General features: G+C 40.1%; 2 protein-coding genes across 13 annotated transcripts in view; one reads left to right on the top strand and one right to left on the bottom strand.

Moving 5' to 3' along the window:
• The window catches only part of KIAA0556 (KIAA0556 ortholog), a 59,975-nt gene extending 50,555 nt beyond the window's left edge, over positions 1-9,420 (top strand). For 7 of the 8 annotated variants that reach the window (XM_030482395.1, XM_030482397.1, XM_030482394.1 and 4 more), the window contains 5 exons: positions 1,346-1,485; positions 4,045-4,146; positions 4,820-4,980; positions 7,325-7,413; positions 8,792-9,420. In XM_030482395.1, the coding sequence (XP_030338255.1) occupies positions 1,346-1,485; positions 4,045-4,146; positions 4,820-4,980; positions 7,325-7,413; positions 8,792-8,847 (548 nt within the window). In that variant the 3' untranslated portion in view covers positions 8,848-9,420. The remainder of the gene's footprint in view (positions 1-1,345; positions 1,486-4,044; positions 4,147-4,819; positions 4,981-7,324; positions 7,414-8,791) is intronic. The other variant, XR_003990904.1, reaches the window with a different exon arrangement.
• Positions 1-21,092, bottom strand: part of GSG1L (GSG1 like) — a 97,508-nt gene that overhangs the window by 22,320 nt on the left and 54,096 nt on the right. The window contains exon 7 of one of the 5 annotated variants that reach the window (XM_030482406.1): positions 19,835-20,715. The exons of 3 other annotated variants lie outside the window; for them this stretch is intronic. In XM_030482406.1, the coding sequence (XP_030338266.1) occupies positions 20,229-20,715 (487 nt within the window). In that variant the 3' untranslated portion in view covers positions 19,835-20,228. Of the gene's footprint in view, positions 1-19,834; positions 20,716-21,092 lie in introns of those variants that run through there. One more of the 5 variants, XR_003990906.1, reaches the window with a different exon arrangement.

The raw sequence follows: 21,092 nt of genomic DNA, 5'->3' as shown, positions 1-21,092 counted from the left end.
GAATGAAGGACATGCTTGAAAGATTCATAGTCATCAAGATTATGCTTCAGTGCTCTTTATCAGCTAAAGTCTCTGCAGAGTTGAAAGCTTCATACCCTAACATATAATTCACGTAGTTCAGTCATATGGAAGAAAAAATTTCTTAGCCAACTAGAAAGGATAAAAAACATGGATAAAAATGTGTCAATTGTATGTCCCTAAGGATCCTTATTGCCTAATAAATAGAGGATACAATGAAAAAGGTCATAAAGGCTTTTTCCTGACTGATATTTTTAGTTGTATCTTGTATGATATGTGATGAACTTGAAATATATGAAGTGGAGGAGAAGCATTTTGAAATTGAAAAGTGGTAACAAATTGATTTAAAGAACAAGGGATCTTTAACTTAGCTTTTAAGTGGTGTATCTATACAGTGGAATACAATGCCAGGTAAAGATACCTCGGCTCGTTTTGAATGATGGCCTGTTTCTGCCTGTACAGTAGTGTTGCTTGGATATATTAGGATCTCAAAAAGAGCATATTTGTCTTAGTGCAGTTCTAAATGTGATAATTGAGCACTGAGCCTGGAGCAAGCTTTTCTTAAATGGTTGAGGCATTGCTGTGTTATTCCTTAAATTCTTAGTAAATACTTGCAGGCTCAAGCCTTTTAGAAAGCACGACAGGAGAAATTAACGTCCCTCAAACTGGATTACTAGGTATTTATAATTCTGAAGAAAGTGCCATCCATCCACATTTCTTTGCACACCTTTAACATACATATGTTTTTGACATAAATGTCTTACAGAGAAAATCTGGTTACATAGACAGTCTGTTCAATAGCAGGTTTAATCTTTCGGTCTCAAAGAACTGAAAGAAGGCTTTATTAGGCAGTTCCTGATTTTTACCACAAACCTTGAGGACCTTGAGCAAAACCTACTCTGTCTGATGACTACCCTCCTGGAAGTATACATTTCTTCAGATATATTTCATATGAAAAGTTTTCACAAGTGCATGCTAAAAAAATGGGGTTTTGTCACAAAAACCTGGGAAGTGTCTATTCCTGATAAGGGAACTTTACTGATGAAGTCATAAATACATATTTGGAAATATATTAAATGCATTTAGTTGATTTATTCCTATTTTTAAAATAATGTTGAATGCCAGAATCTGTAAGGGTTGTCTTGCTTTTAAAAATGTGCCCCCAAGTTCCTCAGCTACCCGTGTGAAGGGCTTGGAGTATTTTTACGTTTTACTGCTGTAGTGGCGAACAGTTGCTCAGGGAACACAGAAGAGCAGGCATGAACTTGTAAGTATGGTGTTTCTGAAATGTCTTTTTCAGTTATTTACCCTTAAAGTTTTTTTCCAGATATTGCTGCTTTTCCAGATAGTGTCAACATTTTAGAAGATGTCTCTGGAGATATTCGAACTCCAGACAAACTAATTGACAGAGTAAATGACACAACCGATGGCAGACATATGTGGCTTGCACCAGTTCTTCCTGGTTTGGTATATTTTCTCTTTTCTTTCCATTTTACTGATGTGCATAGATGTAGCTAGAAGCATAAAGGAAAAGGAAAGTATATGTAATTTTTAGGTGAATTTGATACTAGTAAATGATGCTAAATCACTGCATTTTGGAAGAAGTTCTTTATATTCCAGTTTCTTTCTCTTCACTGCACAGATAGCAGCAGTACAGATTTCCCCGGTTTGTAACTCCTTCTGTCTCCATGGTGCAACAGCAGAATTTCCAAGACTAGCATAGATGTTTTTTCAGTTACTATGATAAAGATACTGACAAAGGAATTTCATATGCATGTTTTGTGCAATAAACACCTTTCAAACAGGAGTGAACTGGGATTTTAAATTCGTTTTTACAATAAGCAATGAATGTTCCGGCAGTAAGAAATTTTTAAATCTCATTATCTGTATTGAATTCAAATTCATAAATTAGAGGTGACAGGCTTAGTATTTCATGTCTTAGGGCCCCAAGCGATTCAGCCCTTTTAGAAGCCCTAGGTTTAAAATATGGGGTATCAAATATCTAAACAGGAAAAGTAGATAAACTTAGATAAGTTCTGACTTTGTTTTGGGAGAGGACATTTTTATGGGCCTGTTATAGACATAATTTATATGTATTAATTTCTTAGAAGAGGATGGATTTCAAAAGTAACAAAAGGTAAACCTGACAGTCATATGTTGTACCTTACTGTGCTGGAAAAATCCTTACTCTGTATGTTACAGTTATTAATTAGAATATTAAAAGCAAAGAATTAAGTCAATTTCAAAAATACTTCATACAACATTATATGTTGTAATGCAGTGGGTATAATTAAGGTAAAGCTTTTAAGTGTACTTGGGAATACTGACCACTTGCATTTTCTAGGAAAATGGAATGTCTGTGTAATGTTTGAAGCTCCTACTGCGTAGATCCCACAGCTTGAATCCTGGTAATTAGTTTGATGCGATGCTCAGATACCCATTATAGCGTCATGGTTGAATGATTTGACAACCATCTGAGTTTGCTCATGTCCTTATAAAAGACATGCTTACAGAGGCTGTTTCATTTTGGTAAAAAGGAAAGTAACAGTACCTGGAGTTGTAGCACAGATGCATACAGAGTTTTGTGTTGTGTCTGACATCAAAGTACTGTAGAATAACATAAGATGTGAGCCTTAAAAGGGTAAATTGATAAAGCGTGATACACAGGAGGGAAGAGTAAGCAATTTAATGGTGCTTTCTGTGCTTAAGCTGTAGCAAATTTTACCTTTTCAAGATCCACATAGTACTTTTCTTTCTCCCATCTTCCATGGTGTGGTTGTATAGCCAGGAAGTGCAAGTGGATTTAGCAGTCAGCCTATTCATGATCATCCTCTGTAGCTGGGATGCTGAACCAAAGCTTGTGTATGCTTACATCTTCATTGCTAGGCTGCTTTGAAACATGCCGGTTGCCTAGAAAACTGAATTAACTCTTTGCTATATTGGAAGGTTTGAAAGCTTTAAGGAAATTTTATATTACAGCTTTTCCTTTCTAAATATCTTCTCCTTTCTAATTCTAAAATTATTTTTGTCTTTTCAAATTTATTACTAATGTAAATACAATTTGAATTCTTTGTTTCCCTGTTCTTATTAGCAACTTTGTTTATTTGTTTCAATGTATTTTCCATCAAATTTATCATTTGCTGTGAGACTGACAATTGCTGTTGGAGACTGTGCCCAAATTGTCTTCTGGAAAATCACAGATATAAACATTTCTATTGATCACATTTACCTTTCCTTCCTCAGTTAAAAAATGCATACTGATTTAATACCGCTAACAATATCTTCTCCAGTGCATCAAATGACTGAAACTTCAGAGGATACTAGAGATGAAGCTTAAGATATATTGGCCTAAAGTTGATATAGTAGCTCATAAAAGGAGTAGCATAGTGTTAACTGTTACAGGCAAGATTGGTTTCCTACAGCCTAATCTTTGGTCTTAACATTTTGACATTAATGTCACTGAAAGTAAAATGAACAGTATTTGAAGCAATAATTGTTCAGCAAGCAGCTGGAGAATGGTCTCTGCACTCCTATTAGTGTATCTCACACAAAAATTGCAAAATTTCTGCAAGAGCTTTCAAAGTCAGGGGATATAGGCAAAATTTGAGTCTTGCAAATAGAAAGGTGGATTCCATTCATATTTGGTGGAATGGAATGAAATAGAACGGTATGGACCAGACCAGACTAGACTAGTCTAGAATGGCTCCAGCTTGTCTTATCCGGAGGCATATTTGGTTGATGTGTTTCTCTAACTCAACTCTAACTGACTAGCAGTCCACGATGACAAGCTCAGGTGTAGATGTCATCTTCTGATGAGTTATGTGTACATTTGAAAGGGCAGCTCTGGGGTAGAGACATCTGTGAATTATCAACAGAGTTGATAGCTGAACTTAAATCCTTAGCATCAGTTGTCTGTCCTCTAGCTAGATCTCTTTAAATGTGGACCTCTTTTGATGCAACATGCATGAGAATTGCATTTCTTTGGGGAATTTGTGTGGTTAAATATAAATTAATTCTCTTTTACAGGTGAATAGGGTATATGTCATTTTTGATGTACCTACTACTGTGTCGATGATCAAGTTATGGAATTATGCCAAAACACCTCAGAGAGGCGTGAGAGAATTTGGTGTAAGTAATTTTTGTATGTAGTTTGTATGTTCTGGTGAGTCAGCTTGCTTGATTTCTGTGTTTATTTTCACAGTTTACTGAAGTGTGATTCTATATAATCTCAAAGGATGCGATTCATCTCATTTAACTCTGCATTTAGTATTAAAATGACTAATCTATGCCAGTCATCTGTACTCCCTTTCTCGTCCAGGGAAGGAACACTTTGTCTGATTTTTTTTCTTAGATAATTGTCTTAAGATTGTAGGCTATAGAGCAGGCCTGGAAGACTAGCTTAAGCTACAAATCCAAGTTTTAGACAGCTGAAGTGAGGTGGGATTCATTAATTCCTAGATTTAAGAGTGATTCACTCCAGTTAATAGAACAGCAATTATGTAAAACATGAAATACATTTTTAATTATCTACTTGAAAGCTGCATTAGAAACATCAGTGAGAAGACAAAAAACTTGGGGAAAAAAAACCAACATCAAAACCCAGCAGTGAATAGAGAGAAATGGAAGTTTTAAGGAACAAAAGCTAAACTAATCCTAGAATCATAGAATGGTTAGGGTTGGAATGACCGAACTTGTGAAACAAACAGAGCAGAATGACTTCTGGTTTATTGATAGAGACAACTGCTGAAAGCAATGCCTAATTTTCAGATGGTTGGTTTGTTTGTTTCTTAAATATCTTCAGCTTCTGGTGGATGACTTGCTTGTCTACAATGGGATTCTGGATATGGTGAAACATGTAGTATCAGGCATCCTACCAACCTGTGATCCAGTGGTCCCGTATCATACCATTCTCTTTACAGATGATGAGAAGATTTGCCATCAGGAGAAGAGAACTGTTATTAGGTATGTGAGTGGATCTTGATTGGAAGAAAGAATCTTGTTTTCAAAAAATCTTTTAGTGTGACTAATGTCAGCAGTATGCATATTGCTATAGAAAATTCCCTCCCAAAGCATACTCAGCCTCACTTAATGAGAAAAAAACAATAGCTTTTTTAGATACTAGGACCAAATTACTAGCTTTATTTGTAAGCATTTTTAGCACTTACTGGGATATGCGAATCATATATACATGTGTTTGCATTGAAGACTGTAGTAATAAACAGAAAAGAAAAAAGTTAGTCTTCCTTAGAGGAAAAAGAATAAATCCCAATGATGTTACATGGAGGAAGAAAATGTTAATGAAAAAGAATCAAACATCAAAAGTAAAGAAAAGAAAATCCTCTGATTTGCCACAGGTACTAACTAAGGAACCAGAATTCTCCTTTTATAAACATTCTAAAATAATGAACATCTTAAATGAGAAATGAATTGCATTCAGAGGAATAACACTTTGAAACCACTAAGTTAGCATCTCACAGAAAATATGATGAAATGCAGTGAAAAACGCACTTATATTTAGAAGGTCAGGATTGGTAGCATCTAAAAACCAGTCCCTAGCAAAGAAAATAAAGGTTGAAAGAATAATTTATTTTAAATGAGATTGAAAAGTGAAAAATCGAAAGCTTATAGAAATGAACACTTATACATTACACAGCTAACAAATAGAATGTCTTGCACATGTATCACTCGAAAAAAGGGCAAGTTTTGCAGTCAGAAATGCACATGATTCATTCAGAAGAGTATTCAAATATTTAGAAGTAAGTGGAAGGGACTTAAGCTGTCCTGAGTAAGAACAGAAGTTCACATTTTTCTATGGGGTTTGTTTTCCCATGTTTCTCTAAAGCATTGGTTGTTGGCCACTGGTACTGTCAGATATTGAAATAAATTATTATTGTTTGGCTGTATTGTGTTAGACTCATGTTTTTGTACAAGTGGCTGTGTTGCCATGGTAAATTTTGGAGGTAAACAATTTTTCAAGTGAGAAAGTTACTGAAATGAAAATGTCTCAAGGAAATATAAATGTAGAGATTTTTTTTCAGTGGGATATAGGAGGAAGGAGGAGAAATGAACCTTTACATTCTTCAGTTTAATATCTTTCTAGGAATAAAGTTATTTTATTGGAAGCAGAGAAGCACCAGCTGTAATCACAGATCTTTTTCACATAACTTCCTTTCCATAGATTTATAAGACCTATATCCTTGGCTTTAGTTTTAAGAGGGGCATACTTTTGGTGTCACACAAACTGATCTGGTTTCCAATCAAGAACACGCTGAGTCTCTTCTAAATTTCTGTGCAGGAGCTTTCTTGGTCTTCCTTCTTAGCCTGGTTTGCAATCTTATTTTCCTTTTTTTTCACCTGCTACTCTACTAAAATACAGGTACTTAAGCAAGAGAAGTCAAATCCCTTACTACATGCTGGATAATATCCATTTTAAAAATGCTCTTGAGCTTTTATGTGTTGTTACTTCTAATTTTGGCCTATTCTCTCTCACATGTCACTGTTCAATATTTTATGAACCCCCAACTGGAGTCTGATATTATCATCAATTGCATATGTTCTGATTTACTTCAGGATTGGTTCCCCTCTTTCACTCTGGCAGTTTGAGAGAGTTACGTTTTTCTCCAAATATAGAAACCTGTTTGGTGCAATATTTGTAAAGAAAAGAAAAGTACATTTATTTTTTTTCCAAAAGCATGGATGTTTTGTGTTTGTCTATATGAGAATGAGATGTTATTAGTGATGTTTTCTTTAACTTTCAATTCAGCTCACTTGTTTTTTTCCTGTAAGTCGTCTAATTTAATTTAACTTTGAAGTTACTACTTCTTTCCCAAAAAGAAATCATTAAAATTTTGCAGCAGCCTGCAAACAAAACTTGTCACAGTAAATGGATTTTGTTTAGTTCAGAAAATTTTCAAATAATGCTATATCGACATTACAAAACAGTGTTAAGTTCCATATAGGGATTTTTACACCATCTTTGAACAGCACTGATTTAAAATCTCTCTTTTTGGTTAATGTGGTTCCAGCTGTGTAGGCAGGCATGAAAATTGTAGAGTGAATATGGTATTTCTATTTGAATGTGTGCCTGAACGAATGCCACTAATTAAAACTGGCAAGAAATCCTTCAGGTGGCTGCAGACAAAGAATGCCTTTCCTTTCTAGATAGTCTCACATAATGTGGCTGTGCTTCATAGCTTTGTTTAGCCTCTAGGACCTAAATAACTTATTTGGTAACCTTGTGCATAACTCTCATAACTTCTCACAATGTTGATTATTTTGGCTATTGTACTGATTTTAATCTTTTCAGCAATCATGTGGGAGATCAGGATGTACGAATGATGAATGAAAATGAGATTGTTATGAACAGCAAAAAGAAGCAGGTTGTGGCTGATCCAGGTTAGTTCTGTCTTCTAGAGTTTTCTTCTCACTTTCTACACAGACAGTATGGATAGTGAACATTGTTACGACCTAAACTGGGAAAAGATGGGAGGCTTAGACCTATTTTATATGTCCAGCTCTACTTTTTCTACTATAGAAAGGCAAACCAGGAGTGTCATACTCCACTGGATTTTTATTCTAAATCTATATCAGAAAGTGGACGATATAAATCAAAGACATATGTGGCATGTAGTTATAGTGTATGCTAACACATACACAGGAGTCCTCAGAGAAGAAACTGACTGAAGATAAACTGAAAATCAGTGTCAATTGTACCGCTTCATAGAGAACTTTTGGGATAATAGGCTCATTGCATCCCCACTGGCCTTTTGAGCAGCTTTAGAGATGATGCATGTCTGTCTCAGAATCAGCTGCTTATTGCTCCTCAAGCAAATCCAAAATCATAATAAGCGTAACAAGGGGTAAAACATGTTGACTTTATTCCTCCCACTGTCTTTCTGGTTGGTCTTTTCTCTTACAAAGTGATAATTAAAAAGACAACCTCTTTTTTTCATAGAGAAAGAGTAGATTGTATTTATAGTCTGAAGAGTCCCAGTCATTCATTGTAAATTACTCAGAAAAGCTCCTTAAATACATTGCAAATTCTCAGCCAAGCTGGTATATTCATGATTGGTTTTCTCTCATGAGCATGACACTTTCTCCAATTAGTTCCTCTAGAAAGTGTTACAGAAATTACTTGATGGTTTTTAATAACAGCTCTGTAGGAGAAGGATTTGAAATGCCATTGCCTGTGCAAATACGGTTTCAAAGTTGTTAGCATATTAGCACTAGCTGTTTCAAAAGTATTTTGAACATCTCTATGCCTGTTGTAATGACAACCTGGGTTCCAATGCAGACATAGCTTATGTCCAGTAAAGAACAGCTGTCGTTGCCGTAGCTATCACATCTGTTGTCCAAACATTAAGTACACAGAATGCCTCTGAAGTCAGCAGCTGAGGACTGTCTGTTGCCGTCTACCTCACATCTCCTCTGTAGAACTTGCTGATATCAGCCACACTAGTTGATAACATAGATTTGTAGAATGATTTGGGTTGGAGAATTCAGAGGGGGTACCCTCCTGTGAGAGGGCCCAACCTCCTACTCGGAATAGTGTCAACATTGGATTCAGACCAGATTCCACAGGAAAGGGGTTCCACAGGACTCTGAAAAAGTTGGCAACACTCACTGTCAGTGTAAGAAACATTACTAAGAAGAGTAGCTTAGCTTTCATTCTGGGGTGGAAAGAGAAATGGACATGTTTCTTCCTCATTTTAGTCTATGGTTTCACTGTTAATATAGGTACAGTCTTAAAACAGCAGTTTATTTTCCTTAACAGCTTTGCGTCCAAAAACCTGCATATGTGAGAAAGGACTGCAGAGGAGGAAAAGATAACACAGGATTGTGATTGGAAGGTCCTGAGTACATCCAGCCCTAAATAACTGCAATCTGCATCTCCAAGATATGTATCATCCAAGTGGAAGATTTTCCATGTCTGCTAGTGCTGAACCACCTCCTGTCTTATGAGAAGCTTTATTTGCTACAGAACATTTACTTTAGTAATGAAATTTAAAGCATGAATTCAGTTTTCTGTTTTGTTGGGGTTTTTTTTAAATGATCATTACCTGTCTGATTTCCCCTACCCCCCTGCTCTTTTCTCCTGTTTTGCCTAAATTATGTTATATGAACAAGGAGGCCATACCTCTGTGCTGCACCAACCAGGTGTGTTGCCAGAAACATACCATCACTTTTGAGAAATAGTAAATGCGTTTTAACTAGCAAAAGGTAAGGAGCAAACTGCATTTTTAAACACAAACTACTCTGCATATGTAGTCATTTAAACGAAAACTCTAACCAAATAATTATGCTGCAGGATTTGTAGCTATGCAAATGTGCTTTTCACTGAACATTTCTCAGTTGTGACAACCTGTAAATCTCTTCCATAAAAGATTATTCCTTTCTCATTTAGAACTTGCTCGTTTTTTCCAGAGAGAACTGAAATCTGAAGTCAGTATATGCTTTTAGGCATGAAGCAGAGATATACTACTGCAACGTCTGATATAGAATCAAAATGTGCTGCTTCCCTTTCTGTACTAAGTCAGGAGTGCAATATCTTGGATATTTGCTTATAAAAAACATACTTCTTAACTGTTGTCGGCTAGGCTGAAAAGACACAAGATATCAGTGCATTTCCCAGATTTCTCTGTATTGATGGAGCAACAAAATATATTTCGTACTAAATACAAAACACTTTGTTTAAAGGCTCTTCCCAAACTGGAGTCACAAAAGAGCCCTCTTGTTCAGAGAACTGTCTCCCCTGGTGTGTTTACCAGTGTAGCTCTACCAAGAACCAAGTTTTAATTTTTGCTCCACATCAGATAACCTTTACGTGCAACTCCACAATGAAGAAGAGGAGGAGCTGAAAGGAGGGTTATTGGTAGTGCTAAGAACAGTTTCAAATGTGTGCATTTGGAAGAGGAGAGGCTATTGCAAGGTTTTTAAGACTTAAGGCACAATCACAAGTTTGTCATATAGGCAATCTCTAGATGAGATGAGGCCTGTCACATTGTTTGTTCTTCTGAACAAATCGCATTGAAGAGAAATTAAATCTGTCATGTTCCCTGGCACAGAATAGCACCCTTCTTATTGATCAGAAAAGGCATGAGGAGGAGAGGACTTTTCTATGTTCATCTGTCTTCTCTGTATCTGTCTGGAGTATCTCAAATCCTATGCAATGGACTAATGATTTTTCAATCCTAATCCTTTGAGGTAAGTCCAGGTTTTGTAAATTATTGCAGATTACTTGGTCAGGCTCAGATGGTTCACAGTTCTCTCTGTTGTGGTTTAACCTCAGCTGGCAACTAAATACCACACAGCCACTTGCTCACCCCCTTCCCCCGTGGGATGGGGAGGAGAATCAGAAAAAAGGTAAAAATCATGGGTTGAGATAAGAACAGATAATAATTAAAATAAGGTATAATACTAATACTAATACTAATAATGAAATAACAAAAAGAGAGATATAAAAATAAAACAAACAAACAAAAAACCCCAACAAACAACAGCGATGCACAGTACAATTGCTCAGTACCCACTGACTGATATCCAGCCCGTCACTGAGCAGTGATCAGCCTCTTCAAGCCAACTTTCCCCAGCTTGTATCCTGAGCATGCCATTCTATGGTATGGAATATCCCTTTGGTTAGTTCAGATCAGCTGTCCTGGCTGTGCCCCTCCTCACTGGCAGAGCACAAGAGACTGAAAAGTCCTTGATCAGGATAAGCACTACTGAGCAATAACTAAAACATCAGTGTGTTATCAGCATTGTTCTCACCCTAAATCCAAAACACAGCACTGTACCAGCTACTAGAAAGAAAATCAACTCTGTCCCAGCTGAAACCAGGACACTCTTATCAATCTTTCTCTGCCACCAACTCTTCTTCCGTGGTCAGTTGGTAACTGCAGCCAGTTTTCACACCTTTTGCCTCTGAGAATCTGTATCCAGTGCAGCTGGTCTGGCACCTAGAGTACTGGCTTTTACCCTTTGCCAGCCACTCCTAGCAGCTCCCTTTACCCATTCAAGAGATTCCACACAATTACCACACTGTGGAAAGACCATGAAAGCCTGTAAAGTATTTCCAAATATTGCTAAGTTGTGGAACATCCTCCCCTGCTGTGTATGTCTGAAAGAAGGGTTTGCCAGCTTCTGTCTGCTCTGGGATGACATACGCCACTGAGGCAAGGCCTAATGAAGTCCTTGATTCCAGACAGTCATATATAGAAAGTAGCATAATGTTTAGAAATTACTTCATTAATCGCTGTAGGGTAGGAGATGTCAAAGTTTGCCCTCCTAATTGGAGCTGAGATGCAATGACCCTTTATATAACCAAATATAACTCATTGTCCTAGTCAGGCCTATATATTCAGAGTTACTTGACTCATTTCCGCAGTGAATCAGGGTTAAAAACCCCCTAGAAAGGTTTTATTACATTTTTCACCTTTTTTTAACTAACTAGTCACAAGTCATTCGTGTCAGTCTAGGATTTACAGGAGGTAAAAGAGAAAGAGTAAACATGCAATCATGGAAATCCCCACAGAGCACTTCTGTCAATGTCAGGCACAGTTTCAGCAAGAGTAATTCAGCAAGAATGTGCTCAGTAACATCATTTGACATTGTCAAAAGCATGACAAAGGACAAAGAAGGATTAATATGAAATCTTGCCAAAGACTTTGAGGTAAATTGTTAAACTTTCACCCAGTTCCAATTTCTGGGCCACTCGAAAACCTTCATGTCTTGATTGCTCACCTTTACCTGTAGTGACTTGCTTTAAAGGGGTTGGATCGAGATAACACAAATTGATTTGTCCCACAGTGACACTGAGAAAGGCAGGGATAAAGAAATAATCTGTGAGGGAGTACATGTCATGATGCCTCTTTGTGATCTCTAAAAAGATACTTTTATCAGTCTTCACAGCGTAATCTGAAAACCAGGATGCCTGGGAAGGCCTGCAATGTCTCTTTTCAATTTCTGCCTTTTTGTGGTTTAATACAGCAGAATTTAAACAGTGAGAAGCACCTGTCTCTGGACAAGAGAACAAGCACTGATGCAGACAGTGTTAAAGGCAGCATAGAAGACATGAAGCTTGTGTATTACTGAGTCAGGAGATTCATCCTCATTTTGGAGGACGAACCTGTAAGAGCTGCACAGTAAACTTACAGATTCATCCTGTAAGATGTAAGATATACTTGTATAGCACTGGAACAAGCAGAGATGTGACTCGCTGACATTGATAATGTGAGGATGAGAACAACGTGTAACAGAGCTTGAATGAGCACTGGGACCAACCCCCATGGTTGCAGTGCCAGTGGCTCCTATTTCAATGGTGCCTTCATCTCTAGGGGTGTGGGTGCTGCACATTTGCCTCATGGATTATTGTCCACTCAAAAATACTTCAGAGAGAAATGTTCAGTCTGGAGATGTGCACTGACTGATATGTCTCCTCTGAAGAGCATCAGGGGAAGCAGAGGGGAGAATAACACACTGGAAAAATGTTTGCTTCCATTTGGGCGCTGAGGTCCTGGTGTTCAGAGCGCAAGAAGGGGGATTCCTGGCTCAATGGTCTCTCTGCCCATTTCTGTGACTATTTGCTTGTTTGCTGAGAAATGACTTACAGCCCATGTGAGACACAAACATCCCTTTATCACACAGCTTCTATCACCCTAATGGAATTCTGTCAGCTGAGGATAAAATGTGGACTAAGAAAGCAATTATAGAGTGAATCTCCTAGCTGCAGGAAGAGCTGAGAGATGGGGACAGAGTGCCCACCTGGAGTAATTTCCTGTCCGACTGGCCTCTAAATCTTACTGGGAAGAGATCCATTTTCCACCCTTGTCTAATAGCATCAGCTCCCATCACTCTGGCTCAGGACCCTGTGAAGTGCTGCAGTGTTGCGTTCTAGGCATAAAAGGAAACATTTGCAATTTGTTACTTCTTTCTTACTGACCTAGGAATTACTGGAAAATGTGAGAACAAGGCTACAGACCTCCTGTCTGATGGCTTTCTAGTGTTTGCTTTCTTAGCTTTTGGTTGAAGGACAGAACTGACTATCCTAATGATCAGCAGGGTAAGAGATTCCCAGCCTGGACTATTGCTTCCAACATTTCATGGTCCTCCACCCATAGCTCACTGCTTTGGCTCTACTTAGGAGAGGAAAATCACCACTCATGATCTGCTACCAGCCTTCCCTGGGTATGTTGTTTATTTCTGGAAGGTCCCAATTATACAACGAGACCACAGTGAAGTCCTAACTTTAGCTTTCAACTCGCTCAAAGAACTCTTTGATGGGACTAAAATCAACTTGACTTAGAATGCATCTTTGCTCTGTTGCTCATGGGACTTCCAGAAATGTCAGAATGTCAGATTTTGTGGAGTTTTTCCCAAGAGGATGTGCATTCTGGGGAACCATAAACCTAAGGACATATATCAGACAGATACATTGTTTCAGAGCTCAGTTGCATGTGTTCCTTAGTTTATTTGAACCTAACTGGAAAAGATGGTTTTTGGCAGTTCATCAAGCTGGGCTAAGCATGTGGAGGTGAATGCTGGAGAATGCTAAAGGAACTTAGAAATAGCCAAGTCTCCATCTTCTTGGCAAAGATGACAGTTGCTTCCTGAAAGTCTTCTGGCCCTGGAGGAGGCAGGGGGAGGGTGCAGTGCTAAAAAGAACTTGTAGATCTGGACACTGCATCTCGGAGCTATTGTAAGGGCCAGAAGGAGCCTTGTACTCAACTGCTGCCTCCTGAGAATGTGAGACCAGCTGAGGATCATGGACCGAACTGATCTCCAAACCATGTCCCAGTCAGGATGGCTGGAGCTGAAACAGATATTGATCAAAGGCTTGGATGGAAAGCAAGCGTTGTAGGCGTAAAGGGTAGGGAAATAAAGAAGAAGCAGCTATGGCTGTGAAGGTTTCTCAGGGAAATGTCTCTTCACCCAAGGAGCGCACTGTACCTGGGAGAAGAGATGGGCCCTGTGTTAAAGGTAATGAACTAGGAGCAGTTGAGCCCTTTTGTCTTCCACTAAGATTTCTCTTATGCCAGATGGCAGCATAAGTTGGCTGCCAGAAAAGACATTTCTGTCTATAACAAGCTGGGGAAAGAACTTTCATCTTGAGGAATAGAGAGCTTTCATCTTCCATCAAAAAGGGCGAGGACTGAGGCAGCACTGGCACATTGGCTTTACCGAATGCACAGAGTGGTTGGCAGGAAAATGAGTCAGCTGCCCAGCGAGCTGAGCTGGGACAGTGAGGGCTGTCAACCTGCTTGCTAACAAGTGTGGCTCAGCAAGTGTGAAACACTGACGGGGCTGTTCCTGCCTGTTGTTATTCATGGCTCTGTGCTCCCATTCATCAAAGGTGTTCGTGGCTGCTTTCTGCAATTACACACTTTTTGTTTTTTACCTTACAAAAGTCAGGCGGGTTACACAGAGGGCTTCATCCAGTTTGGCCTGGAAAACCTCTAGGGCTGGAGGCTGCACAACCTCTCTGGGCAATCTGTTTTAATACTTGACTGTCTGAATAGGGAAAAAGTTTTTCCTTTGACACATAATAATCTATACTTCTCCCTCCTGATTAAATGCCTAGATCAGCGTGGATAAGACTTCTGGCATTGCAGAAAGGTCATCTCTGCTGTCGTCATCTAGCTGTATAATAATAAATTTGGCCTCCCAACGATAAGTTCAGATTTGCAGATTAGCAGAAGTCTTATGATCTGCCTCTTTCCTGGTCTGCTGGAGGCACTGCTAAAAATAGAGTAAGTAGGAAAGCCACCTGAAATGCTGTAAGCCTAAACAGAGGTAAAAACTAATCTACAGTGAATGTTGGTTCTGGCTTGTTTCCAAAGGAATGTTTTTGGATGGCTTGCTATATATTGAAATTTGTTTGGTAAGGACTAACTGGTGAACAGATGAATCAAACTGACATTTCCGTTACCAACAGGAGATCTGTCTGTGGCCAGAATTCATGGAGAAGGATGTGGGATGATAGTAAGACTTTTCATTATGTTTAATATTGTCGGAGAAATTAAATAGATCCTATTATTCATCTCTCTGGGATGGTCATGTGTCTGAATATTAACACAAAATGGGAGATCTGATCAAACCCAACTGACCCAGCACAACACTGGTATGTAATTTAATGACTCTCTTTGTGGCATTGAGAAAATATATTCTTTCCAGTGAACCTGCAAGAAGCTAACATAAGATCTGCGTTTCTCAGGGCAGTACTTGGGTAAATCAGTGCGTGTTCCATCCTTGTGCATCTCAAGTCCTTTGGGATCCCCCCAGTGCCACTTTTTACTGGAGCAGTAGCTTTAAGGCCCAAGGGAGATTTGCACTTTGGTCATCTGCTTGTGGTTTGGGAATGAGGGTTGGGGGATGACTTCTTGTTCACTTGTCTGCCTGTCAAACTGCAAGGGGAAGAGAGGTCCATGGCGGAGGGCTCCAGTTTATAGTGAAAGAGTAACCGTCTGTAGAAGGATACCGATACAAGAAATGGAAAAGGGTCTCCAGGAGCAGTTTCACCTTGGGAAACAAATATTGTAGATTTAATGTGAAAATTACTGAAGTGAAGTTGAACTGGAGTGTGCAAGAGGAACAAGATATGTAAATATATAGAGAACACATAAGAAGGAGGCATTCAGGTAGGAAGAGTTGAGAAAGGATTCGTGGCAATTAATGGTACTGCCCAAACCCTTGTGACTCAGATTTCAGTATAGGTGATGCTGATAATTAATATAAAGAAGTTGACAGGTGCCTGAAACTAGCTCTCCTATATTTTAAGTCATAAACCAGAAGGGCTGGTGGACTTGTTTTGCAGCAAGTGTTCACATTATGCAGAGATATTATTATTAACAATATGAAGGGGTAAGCATGAGCTCATAAAATGTATGATTCAGTGACTGATTTTGACTGCAATTATGCATTAGAGATATTAATGAGAAGTCTGAAAAACGGATTGGCAAGGCATGTAGATCGAACCACGGTAAAGGGCCCTCCAAAACACTGCCACAGAAACTTTGCCATTTATCTTCTTTATCCACTGATGCAGATGTAAATAGCCTGTGGAGAGCTCCCGTGCAGATCATCTCTGAGCACAGTGCTTCTGGGAGATGGTGGATCTGATCTGCAAGTGATTCGAGTCCAGGTTGTTTGTATGGCTTCTCTTTTTTTCTGGGGTGTGTGTGTTTGTTGCCAGCTGTTTGTTGTATTGCAGTGGCTTAGTTTTTGCAGCACGTATTTTATTATTCAGTTTCTTTTAGTAGAATGCTGTCTGATCAGAGGGGTTGGACCAGTTGACCTCCAGAGGCTCTTTCCAGCCTTAATTACTCTGCAATTCTATGACCAGTATCAGGACCCTCTGTTTAACATAACATAACTTATCTGCTGTAGACTGTTGTGCAACTGAGCCTACAGAGCCACAGCATGGTGGACATTAAAAGGCTGCTTATTTAATGCAATCAGTCAGTACAAACTACAGATCACCTGAGGCTGGAAAAAGTATTCACGTCCTCACACTTCTGACTAGACATCTGCTCCTAGAGATGACATAGGGGAAGACAACCTGTGCTGTGGCTCTTGGGTCCTCAGGTTACATGCAGAGATGAATACATAACAGACTGTGCATGTTACTTGCATAAGTGTAATGCTAATGAATCTCTGTATTTGGGTATGACTGGAGAATAGGAAATGTGATGCCTGTAGTTAAGAAAGGAAAGAAAAAAATTATTTGGTCTAGTATTGGGTCTTCAGACTTGAAAATACATGTTCAAGGAAAAAAAAATAGAGTTATGTAGTTGAATGGAGTATAGATGGAATGCAACATGGATTTATAGACTAATTTTTCACTATGTGTCTGATTGCATTCTCTGTCTGTCTCTATACAAGGGATGGTGATAACATTTTGGAGAGAAGGCTTATTTAGGCTAAGGAGCAATGCAGGCACAGTGCAAATAAGCATGGATTGTCCAAGAAGAATGATTGCCGAATCTTTTTTAACCATCAGAATAATGTAATTGCCTTTCTGTCTGAATACCAGGCAGCAAGACCTAAAGTCTTAGGGCAGAGCATGCTTGTAACAGGACACATTTCTGGCAAGTGCAGGGTGCTGAAAGTGAAAGCAAAAAAATTCCTTTCAGGACCGTGTATTTAAGATACTGTTGTCTTACTTCTGTTATGCTGACTCAGTTTTCTTACCCTCCAAGGAGAAGGGCTCTTTCTGCTGGTGTAGGCGTTCAGCCCTCATCCTCCTGTTGTGTTAGGAGTGGGTGACTACAGAAAAAATAGACTGGGCACAGAAAAGCTCTTCAGAATTGTGGGAAGACAGCTGTGCTTCTCTCCCCAGCAAATCTAGGTAAGCAAAGCTAGCAAGGAAAGCTAAGGCTTGTAAAAGGATGAAAGGATTTGGGAATGCACAGGAATACAAACAACAAGAAGCTCTCAGGAAAATTAGTAGAAAATTGGTGGATTTTTCTCCCTGTAGAAAAATCAGGGAAGTGACTCAAATGCTGGAAATGGTCACACAGGTACAGAGAGTAACTGCAGGTATAGTAACTGGAGAACAAACTGTCCTCACAAAGGCAGAGCTGCCTTCAAGGTATGGACACAGGAAAGAAGGAAGCAAGGAGTCTAAAGGACAAATGTCATGGGTATGCCCTGTTCCTTTTTTCACAGGTTCCGTGCAGCCGATCAGTTGGGCTGCTGCTGCACATAGGGCATTGGGAGCGGACTCTAGTACTCAGAAGCTGGAGATACCTAATAATAATGTATGGAAGGTCTGGCAAGACTGGCCAACTCTAATTGGATATAAATAACCTGGAAGCTCCACTGGAATAGCTAAAAGCCAGGACTATCAGGGTGAAAGACCTAATGCACATCTCTAAAATAGGCAGAAGTGATCCATATCACAACCGATCCAGGAGAAAGATGACACTGAAACCTGAAAGCGACTCATTGCTTGATGATGCAATGCTAATAAAAATAATGCATAGGCCTGTACAGCCTTGTTACTAGTAGACATGAGGAGGACAAGACTAAAAGAAATAATCTGAGCATATTGTCTGGTCTCATGAACATGAGCTGCCACAGAGCCTGTTCTTACAGGAACAACTGTCAGATTTTACAGACAGAGAGGGCAAGCAATAGAAATTATGAAGATTGATATTGCATTTTCCTCAGTTCTTTGCCCATTGAGGATTATGGAGAACTCTGAAGAGAGACCTCTGAGAGCTCGGGGTCTGGTCTGTCATATGAAACCAGGTCCGGAGCAGTACCTGTGTGAGTTCTGTGGGAGGAGGGCCAGCCTATTCCCACCCATGTGAACCAAAGGGAGACATTTTCCTACAAAAGAAAGAACTATGAAAGTAGAACATAAGTGGTTGCAGGAAGGTGCTTGTGTGAGACACAAACATCTCCTCCATGGTGCATGGAGCCTTCCAGGCCATTTGTCATAATCCGCTGTGGTGCTCACCGGGGTGTGTGATTTGCTCTGAGGTGACACTGCATCTCCAGCAGCTTCATCCCTCCTCTTCTCACCCTTGTGCTCATCTGCGAAGGGAGCTGGCAGGCTGGGGGGAGCATTCTTTACCTGTCCCTTCCTTTGGTGCTGTGACTGCCCCAAGGGTGTACGCTGTGCATAACCCTGTGTGTTGCTGTAGCTACCTGGTAATGTGCAGGATGTGGCTGTACATCTTAGCTGTATTTGGTACAGAAAGACTACATGGGCAAAGTGCTGTACCTGTGTCTGCACATCAGAGCGTAAGTAAAATAAATTACTAATAGTAAAGAAAGAGCTTAAAAACCATATTTATAAGCCCAGCAGAGAACAGTATAGGTACATCATGCTGAAAGACAGGTAAGGTGTCTCATACAAATATCAGAACATCCTTATACAGAAGGTACAGAGCGTGTCCTTGGAGTGTACTGCCCCCTCCTATCTCCAAAGATGTCTGGAGCTGTGATGACACAAGGAATAAGCTGCTTTTATTTTTTTCTAATTTTTTTTCTCTCCTCCTACCTGTTGTTTTTGGAATAAGCTTAAGAATTGGATTATATCTCAGCAGAGGGAAAGGTAGGCTGAACTCACAGGTCACCTTTTGCTCACCTTGCTATCCTCAGTGGCCTGGCAGGGAGCAGCAGCAGTGTGCAGGATGGACGTGTTCTGGGTTTTGATGTACCTGTCACATTGAGGCCAGGGAAGTGACTGTTTCTAAGAAGTGTCAATGATTGTCTGAAAGAGGTGGTGGAACCAGTAGGGTAAGGAAGCAGTATCTTCCATTGGTACTGAACAAAATGGTACAAGGGCATCTCTCCAACCCTCCATCCTCACCTGATCTTTACAAAATGAGCTGCAAGGCCAGTGAGCAAAACCTGATGGACAAACTGTGGTTCATCCGTTGCACTTTGCTGGTCCCAGACAAGGAGGAAGGAGCTCCACAGTGTTTGCAAGGGCCCAGCCATTCAGCACCATTGTCACAGGAAGGCAAAGCACGGTTGTGAACATGCGAGCTGGTCTGTCAGCTCCGTTGTCAGAGGCTGGGAGAGATGGAGGTCACAGACCTTTACCTGTGTCACTGGTGGCTTGGTGATTTAGGGGCATGTTGCACACTCTTATGACCCAAGCCCCAGTTACCCGGAATGGAGACCTGCTTGGGTGCACTGCTGTTGCTGACTTCTGTGCCTGGTTTTCTTCCCATGTAACCCAGGATGCAGCTGGGCAGAGAGGGTGGTTTGCTGCATGCCCAGGTCTCAACCCAGTGTGTATCCAAGATATGATTATTGGTTGATTTGATGTGCAAAGCATTGTGAGACAAAAAAAACCCCAACAAACCAAACCCAAAACAGAACCCCAAACTTGAAACAAAACAACCCAGGCACAATTTTCTAACAAGTAATGTCATTTAATGAATGATATACTCTAGAAAATAGAAACTACCCAGATGCTGGTTTGTTGGTCTGTTTGGGGCTGAGAGAATGCCCTTGCGTGGACATACAATGCCTTCTCTGGATCTTTTTGTCAGCATTTGTAGTTGCTGGAAAGGAGACGTCCATATGTTGAAAAAGACACTAAGGGGCATTTTTTTTCTAGAATGTCAGAAGTATGCAGAATGCCTTCCCACCCTGTCTCACTGGGCAAGTGGCATGAAGGGCTCAGAGCTCACCAGTATCTTTAGAGATGATTCATACCTAGAAGGGATAGACTCAACCGATGGTACCTACCACAGTTAATCCTCTAAAATCATTGGACACTTCTCACTTTGCAGAACGTCTTGGGGGCTCTGGTGTTGTTGCAGTTCTTTCTGGGTGCTTTTCTGCATGTGTTGTGTCTCCTCCCTCAAGGTCTGGCTGCTAATTCCAGGGAATATGCTCCTCAGAATGTCACAGTACACCATGTACAGCTCTGGGTCTATTTTGGGCTTGGGCAGAGATCGGGATTTGCAGGCCTGTTCAGTGACTGAGTGCTGTAGCAAGTAGACATCACTGAAGAGTGCAGTTAGGATCTTGTGTGCAGCCTTGTAAGGGTCATCTTCAAACTGCACCATTGCCTTGAGCTCTGTCAGGGTATAGCCGTTGTAACGCTTGCTGTCTTCAGCCAAGGGCTGCACTGTCTCACCAATGTGTCTCACTTTCCACTTCAGGCATTTCAGTTCTTCTCTTACATCCTCTAGTTCTTTCTCCATGGCTTGGAATTCCTTCATGGTTACAAATGTCCTGCCAAAGAAAGAAGTGGCAGACACAGTGTGGAGTTCAGAAGCTCAGAGGGGTGAAATCCACCCAGCTTGCCCATGGTCGGAACCACAGAGCCTGAGGATTGGGAAGGGAGATACTGGCTATGTCACTGGATACCATCCCCAGCTGTTATCTGTCAGGCTTTATAGTAACAGCAGAGTTTCTCTCTGCTAATATAGAGAGAGATGTGCTTTCTCATCTGGAAGGAAATGAGGCACCTTAAAGCTGTGTCCTGCTGGAGGAACTGAGATTGACAGTCAGGCCCAGGGATGGTCTGTAATCAGGCCTGAAGAGCTAAATGAATGTATGAAAAATACGGTATTTTGCTTCTTAGATAACAGGGTTTGGTGGGAGCATAG

The sequence above is a fragment of the Strigops habroptila genome, chromosome 4 (assembly GCF_004027225.2).
Source record: "Strigops habroptila isolate Jane chromosome 4, bStrHab1.2.pri, whole genome shotgun sequence".
Classification (NCBI taxonomy): domain Eukaryota; kingdom Metazoa; phylum Chordata; class Aves; order Psittaciformes; family Psittacidae; genus Strigops; species Strigops habroptila.
The sequence above is the reverse complement of the archived record's forward strand: the minus strand, read 5'-3'. Positions and strand labels throughout refer to the sequence as shown.